This window comes from Excalfactoria chinensis, chromosome 2 (assembly GCF_039878825.1).
Source record: "Excalfactoria chinensis isolate bCotChi1 chromosome 2, bCotChi1.hap2, whole genome shotgun sequence".
Taxonomy (NCBI): Eukaryota; Metazoa; Chordata; class Aves; order Galliformes; family Phasianidae; genus Excalfactoria; species Excalfactoria chinensis.
Window position 1 is genome coordinate 64,950,412 of NC_092826.1, and position 22,006 is coordinate 64,972,417.

Consider the following 22,006-nt stretch of genomic DNA (forward strand, 5'->3'; position numbering starts at 1 on the left):
CTCACCTATCAAAGGCGTAAACTGTAGGCAGCTGAAATGAGAGTTAAGGGTCCTTTAGAGTGGGTTGTCCTACCAGCTGCACTCGGAGCAGTAAAAATAGTTTAAAATATGATATAGTTTATTAAAGTTTAGAAAGGTTTTTGATGGATTTTTTCTAAGTGTATTAAAATCTAAAGGGAAATTGCTGGTTTTAAAGCTAAATAAATGCATCATCAAAAATGGTGACTTGTCAGGGACAATAAGATAAAATATTCTCCAAGGGCCTAAAAGGGATTTTCCCCTCCCTTGAGTTCCTCCTGTGTCAGTAGCCATGAAGGAGGATTATTTTTTCACGTACAGCTAATTGAGGGCGTAGGGTGGGGGTGGGGGAACCCTGCGGAGATCAGTTCATGCTCTGGATCTGGACAGGGAGAATCCCGTTTCCACCCTTTCTCTTGGGAGAATTTGTTACCTTTGGCTCTGGTTATGGTAGCTGAGCTGTGGGGAGGAGAGGGAAAACTGATCTCTTTGTTACCAACCTGAGAAATACTCGTCTGCTTGCTACAAAACTCTTTGGATTTTGATGAGTTAGATTAAAACAAATGCTTGAAAGGATAGGGGTGGGTGAACTTGTTCTGCTTAATTTTCAGCCCATTCAAATTCAAATGTTACAAGGTTTTGTGTTCCACTTGGGAAGGACAGGGGGGGGGGAAAAGAACTTGGTAGCTGGAGAGAATTTAATGATGAAGCAGGTCAGAGGAAGAGAAATTGTGAGTGGCAGACGGCAGTCGGAAGGGAGGGGAAAATTCTAATGAAAATAGCACTATGTATTTATTACATATACACACATTTGTGTGTACAAATATACTCTATATAGTTACTTGTCACTTGTAGCAGTCTTGGAGAAATACTGGAAAGCTTTCTTCTGTCATTCCCCTCTAAGATAGGTTTTATTTTAGCTGGGTAGACGTGTGTTTTACTTTTTTGAAAACAGAAACATACTGCTGATAGGGAGGAAGGAAGAGAAGGGGTTAAAGTGACAGAGAGAACTTCATGGGTGAAAAATTACTTAATTAAGCCCCAGATGTCTGACAGATTTGCAAGCCTGTGCTCCTTACATACTTTTGCTAATTTCCTTCCTTATCTCTGGCTTTCTCTTTCCTCTTGTTCCAGAAAACTCTTTCGATTTGGAGATTCTCATACACTTTTTTTCTGGCAGATGTTCGTGGAGGGAAAGTACTAATGACATTGTGGTTAAGTAATAGATACTCACAATCATTGTAGAGCAAGAGTCCAGATTAGCCTTTCTGTTAAACTCGTTGGCTGGAAAAATTGCTGTATACTTTAGAGCTGTATAACACATTAGATGTTAGGAAGCAGCTTGGGTTGCTAGAGGTATAGTGAAGGGCTCCAGTCTTTGCTCTCATTTTTTTTGTATGTGTAAACCAGAAGTTGTCTAACCTCACTGTGCCATCATTTTACCTTCAGGATTACTGTGCCCAGGTGACGTTGCTTTATTAAGATTTAAGTCAAGCTAGTTCACTTCCCTGACTATTTCTGGCAATCCTATCTGCCTGCGGGCTTTTCTATTGAGAAGCTGTTGCCAGAGGCCGGTGCAAGGAGGGGGAGCGGGGGCATGCTTCCAGCTGTATAGCAACTGCAAGCTGCTGCCTCTGCAGCCTATGGGAGGACCCTGAAACATATGAGACACATGTCTCGGGCTCTGGAAGCTTAAATCATTGTGGTATGTAACAGGCTTAGAGATTTCCAGCATTAAGGGACTCAAAAACACAACATACTATAAATAAGCATAAATTTTTTCATTTGCTTTCTATTTCTGACCGATAGACGTGGAAGAGGACTGCAAAAGGTCCATAAACATAGCTGCTGCAGAAAAACTACTTTATTTTCCTCCTTCTCTCTACTTGTAAGTTCCTATTTTTAGTAGGTGGTTTAAAATCTGAGGGCACTACTGGATTTATATATGCTTGAATTGAAAAACAGATTAATTTCTAATTATTTTTATTCAGCACAGATAAAAACACTGCCTAAAGAACATTGTGGTCACACAGAGCTAAAAGCAGAACACAAACTAAAAACAATTCTTGCACCTTGCTCTCAAAAAGTATGTGCAGCCTTCTTTCAGTTGACTCTTGAAGAACTTAAAAAGCAAGGCTATGTGGCATTCAACAGAAAATGAATATGTGTGTTTTTTCCTTTCCTTAGTTCCTGCCACTTTCAGAAATCTTGCATGAAAGGCAACTGAGGACTTTGTTATCTAGCCCGTGGGATGTATTTTCCACTGTATTAACAGCCTACTGTCAGCATTTGTCACTGTGACCATTTTATTTGGTCATACAAAGCTAGAACTTGGAAACTTCATGCTCATGTTCACAGGAGGTAGCATTAAAAAAGGATTTCATTGGTCTGGTTGTAGCTTCAATAATTAGAAAGTCCATTCCTTATACTAAGTACTCTTCTTTCCCTGAAAGGAAATAGAGAAGAAAAATCATTTAGCTTAAGAAATACAGAAAATGGAAAAATGTTCCCTAAGATTTTCTAAGCTCTTGACTACTCTGGAAAATAGTTTCCTCCACTTTGAGGAGTACTTTGCTGCATCAATCACAGAAACAAGTGAATAAGCACTCCAAAACTACTTCATGTCATTTCTGGCCTGAATAGAAAGTCATATGAAAAAAAGATGCACTTTCAACCATGCTTTCTACAACTTAAAATTATTCAATATCAGCCTTTTCTGTAACACCAGCTATGGTAGACCCCAGGTGGAAGCATTTATCTGCCCAGCATTTATGTAAAAGGAGAATATTTTCAATCCATTTTGAAGAGGAAGAATTTGGATATGTGCAGCAAGGTTTAATTAAATTGCTAGTGCAGACTGAAAAGACACTTTGGGCAGGGAAGGTAGCCCAGATGCTTCAAAGCCCAGTGCAGAGTCACCATAATACTGGTCTTCCACGTTGGTCAGTTCTTGTTGGCTGCTGAAGATGCATATGAGGAGCTGAATGCCCTCATGTCCATTGAACCTGGTCTCAGGGAAGCCGCTCCTTCCTCCTGTGTGCTCCTGCACTGTGAGCCTTTCTGGATTTGACTGTTAGTTACAGTGGTTCTGTCTGGCCTCCCCAGCTGGTGAGTTAAATGAACTGTAGTCTCAAGCTTTTCCATTTAATCAAGGTAGCACAAAATGGATGAGGGCTCTCAGAAAAAGTTCAGTGAACTTGAGAAACGTCTGCTGCCATTTCTTTTGCCTGCTGCTTTTCCATCAGGTCACAAGTCTCCATCAGTTCATGTTGTATCTGTCGGCTCCACACAGATGTCTTGAGTGCCCTGCATTATTTCAAATGGTACTGAGTGTCCTGAATGGGCAATTGAATCTTTTCCTCTGTCTCTTTCCCATAGTTTAAATAGCTCTGCATTGTATTTTCTCAGTTATGTTGAAAGCTGTGGTCTACCTGTGATTCCATAGGGAAGGCTTTCCAGAATTCCTGAGAGGTGGCCAAAGAAGCCTTGGTCTTTTGTACCATTTGCAAAGCCCCAATAGAACAAAAAATGTAGAACAAAATGGCAGCTTCTGTCATTGCAAATCTGTTGTGCTTTAACTGTTCGGTGTTTCTTTTTAATGCATTCAAGCAAGATTTATCAGAGATTTTTTTTTTCTCTCTTTCTTCGAATGTAAACTTTCTCATAAATGTCTGTCTCTCATGGCACTAATTTGACAAAATGCTGCAGTAAGTTTCATTTTGTCTCCAACTGTGCGAATGACTGCCGAGGAGTAATTATGTATTGTAGCCTGAGCTCAGTGGAGCACTAAAGGCGGTAGTTTAGTAGTCTTTCTGCTCGGTTCTGCACTCCTGCACAAATCTCAGCTAATCTACATAAGTAATAAGTGAGCAGGCTTCCAGGAACCATGCATGTTTGCCATTTTGAGCTTGTGATAAATACTCCCCGTTTTTAACACCTCACGTTACCAGAAAGGCAGCAAAAAGGTTATCAAGTTGTTCCTTAAGTCAAAAAAAAAAAAAGCATGTGTGAGAAAATGCCACTGGTAATGTTTGTCCAGAATGTAAAACATAGTACTGGAATAAGTCCTGTATTTTTCTTGGATTCTAACCAAAATAGAGCTGTCAACAAAAGAAAAGTGTATAGTGTTGGAAGGGAAGAAGGCTTTGAAAAAATATTAGAGGCCCTCTTGTTTTCCTTTCCCAAATACTGTTGTGTGAAAGAGTCTTTTTAGGCATATTTATAGACTATGTGAGCTACTGGAAACTACCAGACTTTCACCTCCCAAAACACGTATCACATTTTAAATTCCCAATGCTAAGAATTTAAAGAAGAGCTCTGTGATTAGTATGCACCTTCTGGCTTGCCTTTTAGGTGAGTTTGGAGATGAATTGAACAATAGCTCTTTTAGGAATTTGGAAATGCATAAGGAAAGATCTGCTTTTTCTGAAGCTCCATCTGTAAAGGACTAAGAATCCTTTCATTTTTAATGCATTGTTCTCTTTCCTTCAGAAGACTTCTCTGAATTAGGTAGTATTATCCCAGTTGCCTAGATGAGGAGATTGAAGCCGAAATTGAGAGGCAAATTACCTATAGTCACTGCATAAGTGCACAGAGGATAATGAAAGAAACCTCTGCTGACTGCTGCCCATGAAAGAGATGATTTTTCTGTAAGGAGTCCTTGAAAGATTCTCTCCAGTTGTCATGAGAAAAGAGCTGGTCAGTGCAGTGAATCCGTAATGCCTGTTCAGAATCCAAGAATCTCTGTCCTAGGCCCCAAATATGTTTTCCTAGATGAGTCGCCCATAAAATCCTCAAGCCAATTATTTTCATTATTTGCTGGAGAAAACCCAATACCAACAATCTTCATAATGCAGATTTTGGCCGTATTGAAGAGTAGTCAGGCAACAGGTGAGATCAGGTACCAGAAAGTGGTGAACTTGCATGGCTGTCATGGAACGAGGTCTCATTCTCTGATGGATATGGATTTGCACATTTATCTTCTAAGGTTTTTCTCTAAATAAAGCTCACAGGGCCTTCTTCACAGTAGCTTAGAGAAAGTCCCAGTGAATGTCAATAACTTGCTTCCAGCTATGGGAAACTATTCCGTAAAGCCAGTTTTGTAAAAAGGAAAACAGTGTTTGCCTTCCATATTGCATAGACATACTGTTTAGCTGCTGCACCATTTCAATCATTTTTTCACAGTGAAAATGCTTCCTTTTAATTTGCAAATAAATGGTTTTAAAGTGCACTCAGGGTAGCAAGTGGTTTTGTTTTTTGTTTGTTTGTTTGTTTTTAATTAATTATATACAATTTTTCACTGCAAAAACAGTATGATATTCAGGTGGTTCATAGTTCTTGCCACCTTTAGGTTGAGAGGGTTTTTTTGCCAGGCTTCTGCTTAGTTCGAATACTGTAGTAAGGTTAAATCTTGTCAGTTTGTCAGATGAGTGGTCTCGTTGATTTGCATGTGTGAACACTCTAGGGTACAGGTAGGACTGCTGTCTTATAGAACTAGTTGCTCCCATTAGAGACTTTGACTGAATTGTGCTGCCTTTCTCTTAATCCATCCTGGAGAAAACTCAGTTCATCATGATCTTGAAGTATGAGGACTGAGTCTGAGTTTCATCAGTTCACATTGGCTTCTGGGGATGCTCAGGGCCTGCAAAGCTCCAATCAGTGGCAGGTGCTGGAAGAAATGATAATTCCACATGGAGAATGTTTCCTGCATTGCATCTCTTCCTCTGTATTCAAATAGTAAGTGCAGATTTCCGTCATCAGAAATCTATAGATTCCAATTTGTGAAACAATTTAGGTATTATATGTAGCTTTGCCACCTCAGATTCATCCCTGTTTAGGAAAAGGAATCAGGTTCCAAGAATGTACAGAGGATACAAGGAAAGGAGAGGTGAATGCACAAAAATAAATAAATAAAAATAAATGAAATGAAATGAAATGAAATGAAATGAAATGAAATGAAATGAAATGAAATGAAATGAAATACCTGGTGCTTGAACATGTGCTTTCAGCTAGTCCTATAAGAACCAGGAGAAAAATAATACAATAGCAAAAATAGAAGGTACTACACCTTAGAGATCATTTAAATCACTGTCAAGAATCATCCCCAAATATTTATTCAAGAGATTATCTTAAAGGGGAGCGGAAAAGTACATTTTTTCAGGTGATGCTCAGTAAACTAGCCAAAAGTCACCTGTAGCTTTATCTGTGATATTATGGGCTTGATCTTGAAAAGGGCAAAGTTGCCTCACCTGACCAAAGTGGCTTAGGTGTGGTTAGATGGAAAATTATTTTGTCAACAGTCTAATCTCAAGGGCAGAACATAGAGGCACTGTCACCGATGACGTTTTGACTTCAGGTGAGGATCAGGTAGCAGAAAAAAAAATGAATCGCCCAGCGTGAAATCCTAGCTTTGCTGATTTAGATAGGAAAGCTCTGCTGGTCAAGATTCTTCCCAGGAAACAGAATGTCTGTTGTGTAACAGGTTTTTATGTGTTTGTTGTTGGTTTTTTGTTTTTGTTTTTTTTCCAGGTTCTTTTTTGTTAAGATTTTTCTTCGTTTTGTCTTTTTCTTTAATAAGCCAAGACAACACTTGGCACTCATTCTGGTTTTACACTTGTTTTTAGATCACTGTACAAGTTTGTCAAAAAGCAGAGAGTTATTTCTTGGCAAAATCAGGCCACTTTTCATTAGAAACAGCTCTCAAGGGATTAGTTTCTCTTTCCTCCTCCCCTCCCTTCCCCCAGGATGCAGAGTGATTGTCTAACACTATTTCACTCTATTTATTTTTCATCATCGTGCAATTTTTATTTAATTAAGGCACAGATTTGTTGGCAAAGTTTGTACATGGGATGGCTAGTGGTCTGCTTTAAAATTACATGAATATAGGAAAGTTTTGCCTCAGCATATGCTGCTTTTCTGCAGTCCGGGTGAGCTGCATGCTTCACAGTGAAGCCAGACCATTTCTTTGTGATGGAGTTTATTAATCCTAATCTTTTGATCACCAGTACGTGGAGTATTCTCAGGCTTCACTGAGATCTGTACTAGATTTGAATGTGTCTGTGTGGTTTGTGTGTCCAAGGCTGCATTTTTTGTACTTTGGGGAGTGGATTTCAGAACCTCAGTGGAACCAAAGGGTATATTTCAGAGCAGCAGTGCAAGGCAAGAAAGCAGGAGACTCAACATTTTTTTTTCTCTCTATTTAGCAGTAAAAATGAAGAAATGGCTGCAGCTAAGCATGAGAATGAGGACATATTCATTGATGCACAACTCCAGCAGACTTTGGCTGATCTGGATGAAGATTTAGAAGGTAGGGAACTGTACAGATTCTGAGGCACAAAAGACATAGGCAGAGCCTAGAGAAACACAGCCAAACTGCACTCTGAGACACCTTCATTTCTCACCAAGATTACTAGCAGCAGTTCGTGGGTCTGAGTCAGAATGTGGTCAGCCTAAAGTGGCTGCTTTTCCTTTTCTTCCTGGGCAGCCACTCTTTATACACTAGCACAAAATATTTTTCAAGCTGCTTATCAGATTGTCATTGTATTTTGGTGTCTGCTACCAGAAAGAGATGAACAACAGATTATGGACACATTTTGTGAGCTAAACTTGGTATGATTTCATTTACTTCAGTGAAGCCAAATCAGTAGTGAATTTAGCTGTGTTTCATAAACAATGATTCTGTTGCTTATTTTATCATAGTGAAATAGAGAAGGGGGGACATTCTTGCACCCAACCCCTCCTCTCCATTAGCAGATGTGTTTTAAAGTTTAACATTAAAAAATGTGAAAAGAAACAATGAGAAGAGATAAAATGTCACTGCAAAGCAATACTGTGCTTGTTTTCCTAGAGTAAATAAAAACGTTTCATTATTAATGTTATTTATAGTTCATCATGAAATGATGTTCAATACTTTTTTTTTAAAAATTCCATCTTTATCTCAGAACTTTTGTGGTGAACTGGATTCCAGTTTAATTTCTTTGAGTTTTCCAACACTGTTATTTCTTACCTTCTGTATTGTAACCCTTGATTTATACTAGCAAATCTGGGAGGAGAGTTAAGCTTCTTGCACAGTGAGGCTTCTGGAGCCTCACTGGTAATGAAGGAAAATGAAAGAATGGAGAGAAAGAAAAAAAAATACAAGTACTGTTTCTTTGTTTGCTTGCTGGAGGAAATCCTTCATCTGGGCTGTTATTACTAACCAGGTCTGGGAAACATAATTTGAAGTTGCTCACTGTTTCTCAGAAATGTTTCTCCTTTGGAGTCATGTGGTGAAATGTTTATCACTGAGAGAAGTTAGTCAAAGATAAGGTATGAACAATAGATTAAATTCTGCTTTCAGCTGCATTTGTATGTTTCCCACTGGCTGAAGAAGGACTGCAGGAATATTTTGGCTGATCCTAATCAGCAGCCAGACAATAAAAAGGACCCAGATCTATCCTTTTTTTGTAATATAAGTATATTCCTGCTAGTTTTAGTGGAACTAAAATACATGATCTGGGTATGTTTGCATTAGCTGTTTGTGTAATTTAAAGTCATATTGCCTAAATATTGCCTATATTTAATACTTTATGTGTTTTACAGCAGTGGATGTTTTAAGTAACTCTGACTCTGAGCACATGAGTGAAGTGTTGAGCCCACATACAAGAAAAGTTGAGGTCCCCCAAGATGCTGCTAGTTCTGTTCCAGTAACAGTCATAGATGATGCTCCAGAAGTTACCATCTACAACTCAGCTGGAAACCAAGAGACAAGGGGTTCATGGAATTTATCAGCTGACTCTGTTAATGTGGGAAACTTTACAAATAGAAACAACAATGCAGGTTCCTTTGATAAGGGACACGCCAATGGTGGAGCTGTATGTATACCCAAGGACCAAATACATCAGCAGCCATCCGATGAGTTCAGTCACTTACCAGTGGAACAGAGGAGGGATATGTTTGAATCTCTCACATCCTCCTTTGAAAAAAGAGGTGAAAAGAATGTAAGAGTAGAAGCTCCACCCAGACATGTTATGAAGTCTGAGGAGTGTAAATCAAAACTGACTTCATCTCACTCCAAAACTGTGACTGAAATCAATACCGCAAAAGAGAAAGTAAATCCACTGACTGAATGTAGTAAGAGGGAGAGACCTCTGAAAAAAAGTAAGTCAGAACTAGAAATAAAACGGCCACCAGCAAAAATAATTGAAGTAGAACAGGTTCCATCAACACCTCCATGGTGTCATCGTGCCCAGAAACTGGAAACAAATTATGAACCCAAAATGGGTTTGACGACCTTCAAAGTTGTCCCTCCCAAACCTGAAGTAAAAAATTTTGATAGAGGACTTTCGTTCTCCACTGGTGCCATTAAGATCGATGAACTAGGCAACCTTATCAACCCAAAGCCTGTTGTCAGTAAGAACATACCAGGTACCTCTGCTGGTGAAAGTGAAGAAATTCCTCTTGGGAAAGTGAAGGCATTCTGGAGGTCAAGTTCTATGGAAAAACAAAGTGATGACTCTGCTGAGCATCTTGCTAAAAAGCCAGCAGTTACCACAAACTCTAAGTCCTTTGTTACAAAGCAAGAATGCAAACCCGTCTGTCTTGCGGCTCCAAAACCTGTACCACCACAAACTGTTATTTCCCAGGTAGGTGAAAAACAGTCTGAGAATGAGAAGATGAAACCACCTCTTCCAGTTACACAGTCTCAGGTAAAACCATTAGTGGTCCCAGCAATTAATAAGGACAAGCCGGAGCTTCCATTTCTAAAGCCTCATAGGAGAACTTCCAGTCAGTACGTGGCCTCTGCCATTGCAAAACACATCAACCTACCTACCTTTAAGTCTGATTCTACAGATTTTCTTGAGAAAGATGAAAATAAGCATGGGGCAGGAGAGGTTAAAACTGAAGCTGAAGTTTCCCCCAAAAGGTGTATTATTGTGGCCAAATACAGCCCTGTGGAAACAGAAGCAGCAGAAACAAGAGAAAAAATTTCAAGTATTTTTACTTGTAGTCAAAAAGCATCCCACAGATTCACACCTGGTGATAATTCTGGCATGGAAAACAAAGTAGTGAACATCAGGGCACCGAGTCAAGCAACTGCTGCTAGTTTCTATAAAAAGAATGCCAGTGTCCCACTTACTAAATCCTCTTCGAAGGATAACAACAAAGCAGAAGATGATCACAGTTTAAACAGCAAACAAAGTACAGAAGAGAAAAAGATGCATCTTTTGTTTGACCAGAAGTGTGAGACTTTGCCCCGTAGTAATTCAGCCTCCTCTCTCAAGTCACCTGATCTCCAAGGAGCCTCACCCTCTTTCAGCTCATCTTTGCGCATCACTAAATGGCCGCCTGCTGACAGCATGCAAGTTGGTTCCCTGAAAGCATCACCCGAGTTCAATGGTGTGACAGCAAAGGCAGAATCAGAACAGAATGACAAATCTGATGATTCGGTGAATAACGCTATCGGTGAATTGGATGTTAATGTGCAGACTAATATCTTCGGACCAAAGAAGAAGTTCAAACCTGTTGTCCAAAAACCAATTCCAAAAGATACATCGCTGCACAGTGCCCTAATGGAAGCTATTCAGACAGGAGGGGGAAAAGAGAAACTCAGAAAGGTAAAGTAGAGATATTATTTAGCCTGTTCAGGTTACAGAAACCTGTAGGCAGCCTGTCAGACATCAGAGGTTTTATAACTGGTACATCTGCAAGGAAGCTGGAGCGCACATGGCACTTGAAAAATTTATAGTGGCAAAGTGCAGACCACGCCAGTGGTTATTCTGCACGTCTTGTATGTTACACAACACCATTCTTGCTGCCCTAGCTAAAAAAGGCAGAGGGGAGAGAGACAACATGAAGGAGAGGTAATTGAGGTTAGCCAAGGAGCCTCGCCTGCATTTCAGTGTGTTACATAAAGAAGGAACACACGGCATGCAGAAAACTTGTAAATACCTGCAAAAGAAAGAAGACCCCAGTTTTTGTTTGTGAGCAGTACCAGTTAGCCATTGATTTTATGCCCAGGGGATGTGAGGCTGCATCTCTGTATGCGGCATTGGTAACTGGGACCTACATGTATCCTTACATTTGGTGTGAGCTCAGGTTGTAAAAGCAGGCACAAAAGCAGACAGGCTGAGTAGTCCCCATAGCTTGCATTCCAGTGCAAGAGCTAAAAATATTTTCAATGACGTTTCCAAAACATCCCTATGTAAATGTCTAATAACAATATTCTTTTCATAATCTAGGTTTCAGACAGCGCACTAAATGGCAATCACAAGAAACCCTCATACAGTGAGCCAGAGAATGAGCGGTCAGCCCTACTAGCAGCAATTAGAGGCCACAGTGGCACTTCCAGGCTGAAAAAAGTAAGAAATCAACATGATAAATGATCTTCTAAGTGCAGTCTGTTTCTGTTGAGTGTTTCAAATAAACCTGGAGGAAATGCAAACTATGAGTTGTGTTGGAAAGAGAAGAGTATAGGGGGAAAGCGTTATGATGCAAGACCAGATTTGACTTAGACAGATAGTAGAGAGGGTCAGATTCAACCCTCTGCTATAAAACTTAGCAATCCTTCAACTGGCGTGCTTTCAACTGAGAAGTGTGTAGAAATCCAAATGGATTATTGGGAATGTACACAGAAAATATAAAATGTTCATCACTTTCACGTTTTAGGTGTTGCTTTTTGTACGTTGGGGATGCTGTTAATGTATTTGCATTACCTTCTGTATACATCCAGTTCCAGTTACCTGAAAACATTAGAGCTTTTTCATACATGCTGTTCATTTGTTAACTGATGCATGCAAGTTGTATGCAAGTAGATGATGGAAATTTTCAAACACTTTCACTAAAGCAGAATGTTTCCTTGTATCTGAAAGATTTACCTAATCATTAAAGCATCTCTTATCCCTAGTAGCCAAAGCCTGCATTGTTCTAGCCTCAGATTTCACTCAGTTAGTAATCCAGCCAAGGACATGTATTTGGCAAGGAGGTTCCCATTTCCCTCATGCAATGACTAAGACCATTAGCACATATCCAGATAGCTGGCACTAGGTAGAAAGTCTCCCTTGTCTCTGTTTGGGAATTATTCCCTCCCTCAGAGCAGTTCTGAATATCCTACAGCTCTTGCTTCAGTTAGGATGCAGCTTCCCCTGAACTTGGGAGCAGAACATGCAGTGCTGCAGTCACCTTTGTGCACACAACTGCGGTCTGCGTTCATTAGGAATAAATGCAGATCTGTGTGAAAGAGGCTCTGAGAGAAATGGTGTTGAATTGCCGCAGGGGCTTTTTAGGATACTTTCTTCCTGCAGAGAAGATTTTGCCATCATTTTAAAAGAAGTTGCCTAGAAACCATGAGCTTTTTTTTCACAGTGTCACCTGTGCTGGATGAAGTACCATGTTTGTATGTATACGGGGTGGGATTTAGATGTGCTGTGATGAGAGGTCTGTCCCTTCCATGACACCTCAAATGTTTATATCCTATCTGACATGAAATTATTGCCATATATTTGTGTACGTGTATGCACAGTGAAGGAACAGAACATAGGGGCTCTCTATGGATCATTTGATGAATGATGAGTCCTTTTCTACTAGGGAAGAGCTGTGCCCCAATTTTTCTGAAACATAATGTGAATGTATCTACTTGAAAACCTCCTGTTTGGCACATGGTACTGAATTTCCTAATAATTGCCAAACCCTTATAATTACTAATAATTTATCGTGATTATTATTAGTAATGTTGTTAGTGGAAAAAATATTTGTTGAGGCAGTTGCTTAGTCTAAAAGATCACCTCCTCGCCTACATTATTTAAACTAGAACAAGTTTCCAAGCCAGTAATTTGTGTAGGAATTTTAGGTTCAGAAATTCTACAGAAAGCCACTTGGAAGAGTAATCTACTGTTTTTTTTTTTTCTCAGTGCTTTCACATAATTCTCTTGTACTACCTTTTTTTTTTTTTCCTTTTCAGTCTGACTTGAAACTTCAGTATGATTTTTTCAATCAAGCCAGGTCTGAGAGCTCAAATCCAGAAGACCATCTCTGTCATTTGAGATTATTTCTATGCAGGCCAGAATGTGAAAAGTAACAAGATTCCTGTGTGGCTGCAGCAGCCTTAGTGTATCTTCCTGATTCCAAAACCCCGTGTGGTTCTTTGCAAATGAATTCCAAGTCCAGCTCTCTGTCTGTTACCTTAAATGCCAAGATGAGTTACAGGATGCTGGAGCTTGTGGTAAATAAAGATTTGAGTTTCTGAGTCAGAGTCAGTGCCAAATCCTTGATGCTTGTAATCAGCCCAGCTGAGTGATGTGAGTGAGTAGTAACAGATGTTCAACTTCATGAGCAAACAAAAGCTCTACGTGTTTTATGTCATTCAAGCAAAGTGAAATTAGGGTACTGAAATTAAAGTGCATCAAATGTCAAGTAATTATAGTTTAGTCATGCTTGGTATTAACCATCTCCTCTCAACTGCATCATGAACAGATCTCCTCATTGGCCTCCGAAGAGCTCCAGAGTTTTAGGAATGCAGAACTGTCTTTACAGAAAGCAGAAGACCCCCAGGAAGAGCAGCTCTGTATTCCACCTGCCCCTGCCCAGCCACCACCACCGCCTCCCCCTCAGCTGTCAACAGCGACTTTTAAATTCTCTGCCACGACTACAGGTGACCCCGGAGAGGCAAGGCGAGCCCTGATGGAGGCCATTCGCTCTGGTGCTGGAGCAGCAAAGTTAAAAAAGGTAAACACACTTTTGTATTTCCTTGTGGATGAAATAACTTGGTCTTGTTTGGCCTTGGAAGCTGTTTGTAAGCTGTTCTAGCCACACATTTCATTCTGCCATCAGAAGAGCAGTGCATTCAGTGTTTTCTCTTAACTCAGTCGAAGACTGAGAATTTTTCAAACCTTTGAACAGGTATTAAAATGCACTGTTAATGCTTAAACATGCCTGTATATATTCACAACCATATGATCTTTTTAAAGAGCATGAATATTACTTCAGAAAGTATTTCCATGCTCTTTTCTATTGTTGTGAATGTGAGATAATACTGCATGTCCTTCAGACTAAAAGAATTTTGAAAAGATCAGATGTGAGACCCTAAAGTAAATGTAGAGGTAAATATTCTGTCCTAACTTCAGTTACGTGTTCTTGGCTTTGATTTCCATAGGAGCTGTCAGTAAAACTGTGGGTTCCTTTTAATATCAATCTGAACTTTATTAATTGGATGGTGTATGTGTCAGTTCTGTGGTCCATCAACTCCCAGATAGCTAAATGATCAGTTGCCCTAGTATGATTTTCTGACATAAATTCACATACCTCTTTGACAAAAATTTGCTCTTCCTAATCTTGAGTTATACTACATATTTCTGGGTGAAGAGATCAGTTGTTCTCAGTGGAGTTATCTCAGTTTCATACTGCAGTATCAAAGAATGGACTTTGATCCTCAGACTTTAGGGAATGCACTAAAACAGATGCCATTTTCCCAACACGTAATGTGGCTAATGCCAGCCAGAAGTGTGTAAATATACTTCAACCTTGCTTACTTGTCCTCTCTAAGTAATTCTGAAAATGTGATCAAAATTTAGCAATAAAAAGCCCATCTAAAGAAATCTGTGTCTGGTAAATCAGAAATTCCACAGAATCATCCAAATTAGTATACATTCATTTTACTCTCAGTGAAGTTCACATCAGCATGCAAACAGAAATCTGAATGTGCAGTTATTTTCTGTGTGAAAAGATGTATCGATACTATGAGTAGTAGTAGAAGATGACCAATTATGAAGAACTGCTACTCTAGATCAGGCCTTTGGTTCCGTATTTCACTAGTTTACAGAAAAAAACTATAAAAAGTGAATTTGGACGTTCAAGAATACTTCATGCTGTTGTTTGATTTCTAGATCCTTCCACATTCCTGGTTCATCCAACTGCTTTACTCTTGCATAAGACTCTGAAGGAACCCATACCACTTACTCATTTAAACAAGCCTTTCTTATGTCCTTGGGGATTTATTTTGATACAACTGGGTGGCCTTTGCAGCCTGTGAAAGTGATCTAGACATACTGATGTATTCTGCTAAATACTGTGCCTGTCTTTATCTATTTTCAAGGCAGAGTTAATTTTTTGTAGTTTTGACATTGAGGTGACGTGCATCTCTTATTGTGTAGATTTTTTATGAAAATAAAAGAGAGGAGCATTTTGTACAAGGCAAAGTAAGGTTTTCTTATTTTTGTGCTGTCCTTCATGTATTGGGTATGCAAGCTAAGTTTTGTATATGCTAAAGGCATCGTATCACTTTGACATCTGAAATTTCATGCCCTTGATCAGTGATAAAAGTAAATTTAGATTTCTCAAAGAGCTTGTATCCAGTGTGTATTAATATCTCTCCTAACTTGTTTTGTTAAGTGAGAGCTAAAATTCTGATCTTTTCCTTGCAGTAGGGAAGTTTGTGATAGCAGAAGTTGAACTGGTAGAAGCTTATGTCTGGTATATGGTAGAAGATACGTCTGCATATCAGGGTTTTCTTTTCCTCCATGATAGCTGAAGACTATATCTCCAAGGAACACTAAGTTGTTGACAGAGGGTGGCTTGCAGGTAGTTTTGTACCAGAGCTGTGGCAAGCTTTTTTCTGTATTTAGCCTTATGTGTCCGTTATCTCTGATGTCATGATTTGGAGGTGTGAATACGGAGCCATTTTTGGCTTTGCTTTCTAGAAGGTTTTGGTTTCAGCAGCTAGACAGCAGGCTTGGTCATTCCATTCTGTAATTGTCTGTTTCTCCTTCACTGTCTTCTTGAAATTTTATGGAAGAGGGGTTCTGGTGGTGAAATCATTCATTTAGCTAATACTGTGGGGGAACTGAGAAGGATCTGTTTTGCTTAGTTATATGACTCAGTTTGGCCTTATTTATGAGAGGTTATTTGCAGTGGAAGTAGATCAAGCAGGGCTGTCAGGGGAACTAAACATAAAAAGCAACCAATTGCATAGATAAGGAGCATCCCAACAAAAATTTGAGCTCTATTAATATCTGTGAAAAGGCAACTCCTCCACTCCACCCTTGATTACACAGCTGTTTGCTAAAGTCATGAACTTTAAGGTTAAAAGATCCACTGTGCAAGAAGGGAGGAGAGAAATTGATGTAGGCTGACCTTGCTACAAGTCAGAGTCTGCGCCGCATCGGCTGTAATTGGGTCACCCAAAACAAACCAGAACAAAAATAGGTACTTGAGGAAAACGCCAAGTGTGGATAAGACAGTATGTGCATAGGTTCCCTGGCCATTCCTTTATCCATTTCTTGGAATATTTTGCCTGCTTTGGCTAATAAATCATATTTTGTTTTGGAGAAATGGCTTCTGTCTTATTTCACACTGTTGCTGTCCACAGAGTCCCAAAGGAAAATTCTTGTGGATGCCAAGCCCAGTTAGGCCTCCTCATGAAAATGGTACATCCAGAGCAGTGCAGTTCAGAGACATGTCAGAAAGGGGGCTTAATTTCATATCCTGCCCAAACATCTGTACCTCCATTCTGTGCTTTTGAAAGGTGATGAACTTAACCAAGCTGGAAAAGACTTTACAAGATGCAGGAAGTAACTTTTTTCTTCAGTTTCCAAAATACCCAAAATGTTACTTGTTCAGCACACCCAAAGTGCAGTAGCAAATTGTGGTGATGGTGTGAAGCAAAGACAGCAACCGGATGGCTGATATGGTGCTTTTGGCTGTTAGCTGACATCAGAAGGAAAGGGGTCTCACCAGCAAGGAATCTGCTTTCTAGCCATGCAGTCTGGCTCCTGTACAAAAGATAATCAGTTGATCCAGGAAACAAGCAACTGATCTTAGACCAAATTTTGGCTAATTCTATTAGTCAGGCCATAGAGCTGTACCATCTGAGTTTCTGTTGTAAATGAACTAGTGTTTTCCTTAATCATGTTCAGGAACTTTTCTCAGAGTTTCATACAATTAGGATCCTTCTGATTCATTATTACACTCTTTATTTCAGTCTTAGAAAATGCAACATAATCTGACTAGATTTCTGCAATTCCTTATAAATTACTTGTGTATTTTTGTCTTTGTAACCTGCCTTGGGATTTACTATGATTATCTGTGGAAAAAAACACAACTACACATGCAAATAACCTGTTAGATGTCTAGCTGTAGGTATAGTTGCAGCACATGCCCATGCAGGATGGAAAACTTTACCCAACAAAGAGAAGTTACAAAAGTTGCTCATTATACATTATACCATCTAGTCATATTAGAGTTGAGGGATTTGGTAGAAATACTGCAAGAGAATGTGCCTTCACAATGCGGGAAAGGCAAGCTGTCTGTCTGAAAAACAGGCTTTGCTTGTAGAAAAAAATGATTTCTGTAGACCACCTTTTAATAGAACATGCAGGAGGTATTCCACAGACTTCACGTTTTTCAGTAACAATTAGAGCCATGCACATTTTAAGCAATCTTATGTTACCAATACGAACTTGGCTCTATCATAGTATCGACAAACATTTAGTCACATGAACTCTTGATACGTGCAGTATATCACTCTGTTGGCAATCAAAGGAGCCAGGTAAGGTAATTACTGCACCCATTACAGTAGATCTGTGGTATATGCTGGGATAATTTGAAGTTGGTTGCCAACAAGTAATACATTGATCTGAACTACAGCACGTTCAGTGTCTTCTAGGAAGCGTGGCCTAGTTCTGTACCTCTGTGTCTGGCTCTGGATTATTCTTCTCATATAATAACAATCTCTGTCTGTGTGCGCAATGACAGAAATTATAGACTCAAAGCCATGGTTGATGTTGGCACTGCTATGCTGAAAATGGGGTGGGAGGCCCCACTAAAAGGTTGGCCAAGCTTGATATACAGGTAGTCAAATGAGTACAGAAAGTGATTCTCATTCCCATGCAGAGTGAGAGACAGACATTTGCATGCTGCTACTTCATTTGAATTCAAAGATAAAATTTAATTTGAACTATTCACCTTACTAAGAAATTGTACCATGACCTATTTTTTTCCCTAAGAATAAAGCTTCTGCCATGGATACTAAGGCCAAAGGGGAAGATTGAAACTCAATCGAGTACATTATTGCTGTTTAGCTTCTGCGATCCCCTTAATGTATGTCTCTCTGATGGAATCAAAGCCAAGTAACTTTGATTTTGGAAGAGTACACTGGCATTAAAATTAGGCAAATGCTTCGATGACCTGAGGACTAGGAAGGAAGATAAGCATTTGTTTAAGGATTTTCCTGCATCAAAGCCTATAAAAGTTTCTGTCATTCAATCAGGAAGCCAAGTACTCATCAGTTGATTTATATGACCAGCGACAGCTATCCAATACTGCACAGCTTTTGACTGTCAGATATTGCATACTCACAGCCAGGTCTCTGTTCATCCACAAAATGAAGGAATTTTATAAAAAAAATATGCTGCCAATTTTTCATGTAGTAATGTTATTCCAACTACGATGTGTACGTATATGTGAGGTGTGGCGTTTTGAGGAAGGGTATAACTTTCCTTAAGACAGATTGATAAAAGCTAGAAAGAAGAACAGATAAGCTTTATGTCTTAAGGAGCCGATGAAGAGAGTAAGTTTGAAAACAGCCCCTCAGGAGGATGTCTGGTTAACGATGTCAGCAGCCGAAGGTTTAAAAATATCTTGAATGATCATGTGCTTTTCTTTGTTATAGGTCCCTCTGCTCGTTTGAATCATGTATAAAGAACAAGTCAATGGAAAATCTAACCCCATAAGCACCTATAATCATCATTCAAGTTCTGAAGGGCAAAAAAAAACATCAAGACATTTAGTTTATTCTTTTGTCTACACGCCAAAATAAGTTGTAGTTAATTTTCTTTGTGTTCCTGCATAATGGTTCTAAGGGAAAAATATGTTGCTCTGCTGTAAAGCTTCTGTGCCAAGGAATTGTGTTTTGCCTCTGAATATTTAAGGTTGCCAATAAACTATTCTTGTTGGCAGGTTAATAAGAATATAAACACTGTGCAGTCCTGTGTTCATACTTAATTGTGTTTATGGGCAAAATGAAAAGACTTTGCTAGCTATCTGAAAAGTAATATTCATTTCAAGTTGTTAAGAATATGTAACTGTTTCAAACCATTTACTTCTTACTTGATTTAGAAAGGGTAGTAAATGATCAGGGGGAAAAGGAGAATAAAGATCTGTAGAAGACAGTCACAAGGAATAGGTCGTGGTACGTTATGAGGAACCTCCACTATCATATTTGGAGTCATTGTTGGCTTTTTAAGACTACGTGAACGTTATATCTTTGGTGGAGCTCTGAGAAAGCAGTCAGTCAAGAGTAAGTGTGAGACTGTCTATTGAAGAGTTACTTATGGGATATGACGTATCAAATACTTCTACGTATAGATATATACCGAACCCTAGTAACGTTCACAGCACTTTAAGAACTGAGACACTTAGAGAATCTCTATTTGCAACAGACTGAGAGGGTTATAAATAAGACTTCAGAGTGCTCCATAGAGGTTCAGGATTTAGAATTCATTCCCGCACTGCAAAAGGAAGTGAAGTTGGTTTGTATTAGAAACCAGGACTTTGTCTCTTGGTCTAGTTGTGGGTAATTTCGCCCTTTGCTTTCAGGTTGTGTGGTTGTTGTATGTTGTCTCAAGAGTATTTATAAGCAGCATTTCTCAAATGTTAACTACTTTGGTAGTTGCTGTTGTACATATTTTGACAATATTTCATTGAATTGAAATGATTAACTTATAAAGGAGAGATCAAAAATGCTTTTTCATATTTCCTGTATTGTAATGAAACTGAGGGAGAGGAAGTTTGTACATTTACACTTTTATAATCACAGACCAGAGTGTTGGTAGATTCTTTTTTTCTTTTTCTTTCTTTTTTTTTTTTTTTTTTTTTTTTGACGCTGAAATGTATAGCTGTGTAATGTTGAAAGCAAGAGAATATTTAGCCATCTGCATTTAATATGACTGTATATTATATATTGTAAAATATTGATGTCTGTTAGTGCCACAAATAAAAATAAAATGAAAACCTTACATGGCTTGAAAGACTCTTTTTGCCAACTGCTTTCCATTTACAAAAAGAAATTGGAACTAGAGATGGACTTAAGCAAACCATTATGCTGTGTTTGACGTCACAGTGTCTCAGACCTGAACAGGGAAAACTAATGCTCTAGGAAAGCAGAAATAAACAGCGAGAATCAAGGTAGCGGTTTTATTCATTATGGTATTAATCCAAGACTGCTATAGATCCATTTCATCGTTAGGGAAGCTAATATATTCAGGATTAAGGTGCTCTTTTGTGCCCTACATTAAATAAAATCACTCTTGTTGACTGGTTAGCTTTATTTTACCTCGAAAGTCTTCTCAGTGTGCTTTAGATAAGAAATATTAACATTAAAATTGTATTGTGGGAAAGGATGCAGTCGCTGATAGCTTGAATACTGAAGTCCCATCAGTAGCTAAGGCAGCTTCCTTGCTGAGGTGAAGGAAGATGTAATTCACTGCAGTTCTTTAGTTGTTTCTAGTGATGTCTTTTGTTGTTGTCAGTGTTGTGTGAAGGCTCTGCATCTGTAGCTCTTCCTTCTTAATGCTCCTTTCGGTTAACAAATTGTATAGGTATATACTTTTCAGTGTAACAGATCGAATCCAAAACTGGATTTTGAGATAACAAGATACTCCAGTCTTTGAGATTCAAATGTTTCATCTGGCTTTATAAAACTAGAGTTTGTGAAAGATTTATGCTTGAATAAACTACTGATTATCAAATTCTCATGGCTAAAGTAGTTTAAGAACAGCTGCAAGGTGAGATCTCACCTTCACTGTCTTGCTGGCTTACTCACATCTTAAGCTAAAAATGGAAAGAGAGTTCAGCTGTCTACAATAGGAAACTGGACTGGGTGTGCATTCCCTTCTCTCATTTCAACCACAAGAAAGAGGCTTATGTGCTGATACGCTTCTGCTTCTTCTGGTCCTTTATATTGTCCTTTAACGTGGGTAAGATATATTTAAATAAGGTGAAATGGAATGGAGAGTTTGGATTTGCTATCTTCATTCCTTGTATAGGGATAAATCAGTGTTCAGGGCTTAGGGAATCTATTCTTGCACCTCAAAGAGAATTTGTAGCCACCCTTCTTTTTTACAACTTTATTAACTTTTTTTTTTTTTTTTTTTTTTTTTTTTTTTTCCCTGAGCTCAGAATATCACTCAACCATAAAGAAGGCATTAAATAGCTCTGATTAAATATTTAGTTTTAAATAATATTGGCTGTCTGCGTGAGCTGTTTGACTTAGGGGACTTCATTATAGATTCCTTCTTCTTGAACAGACAGCCTGCTAATGTTGGTCATGCGAAGTACTGCACAGAAAGTCCTTTTGACATGGACATCCACCTACAGTTTTGAACATGGCAAGTTTTAACTTCCCTGGGTCATACAAGTGATTGGCACAATTTATGTGGTATTTACTGCAGTGAAAAAAACTGGCACTTCGTCAGTGTGTAGGAAGATGGAAGAGAATGAGATGCAATTATGAAACAATGGAAAATGCCACCCAGAGATAGTTTGTGGTACGTTTCCTCCTATCTCTCCAGAAGAGAAGCAGTTCTGTTGTTTAGTGTTGCTTAGCAGTTAAGTGTGTGTTTCAATCTGAATGCAAAAATGTGCACACATCCCAGTTTGAGTCAAAGTTTGTCTGACTTAAATGTTCATGATTTGGTTCTTCGTTGTTGCAACATGAAAAATAGTTGTCTTTGACAACGGTATATTTGCATTTTAAGAAACTTAGAGTAGGTCTACTCATGTGCTATTTCTCTACTCATCACTGTTCCTCCAATGAATTATATATGTGCTATGTGTACAAATGTCCTTTGCCTCTGAGATGTGTATTAAGATTTATGAGAATATTCCTATTCTTACTCCATTTGTTACTGTTGGGCACACACGATAAAATATGGAGGGCTGCATCCTACAGCTGTAGCTGCTATTGTGGTTGCATTTCCCCACTTGCAGAAAATGACTTTTCCAATGGCAATGTTTCTTT

General features: G+C 38.9%; 1 protein-coding gene across 6 annotated transcripts in view; it reads left to right on the forward strand.

The window, feature by feature from the left end:
* The window catches only part of COBL (cordon-bleu WH2 repeat protein), a 145,561-nt gene extending 125,559 nt beyond the window's left edge, over positions 1-20,002 (forward strand). For all 6 annotated transcript variants that reach the window (XM_072329895.1, XM_072329899.1, XM_072329900.1 and 3 more), the window contains 5 exons: positions 7,221-7,324; positions 8,599-10,613; positions 11,238-11,357; positions 13,468-13,719; positions 18,659-20,002. In XM_072329895.1, coding sequence (XP_072185996.1) covers positions 7,221-7,324; positions 8,599-10,613; positions 11,238-11,357; positions 13,468-13,719; positions 18,659-18,676 — 2,509 coding nt within the window. In that variant the 3' untranslated portion in view covers positions 18,677-20,002. The remainder of the gene's footprint in view (positions 1-7,220; positions 7,325-8,598; positions 10,614-11,237; positions 11,358-13,467; positions 13,720-18,658) is intronic.
* Positions 20,003-22,006: the final 2,004 nt, after the last annotated feature.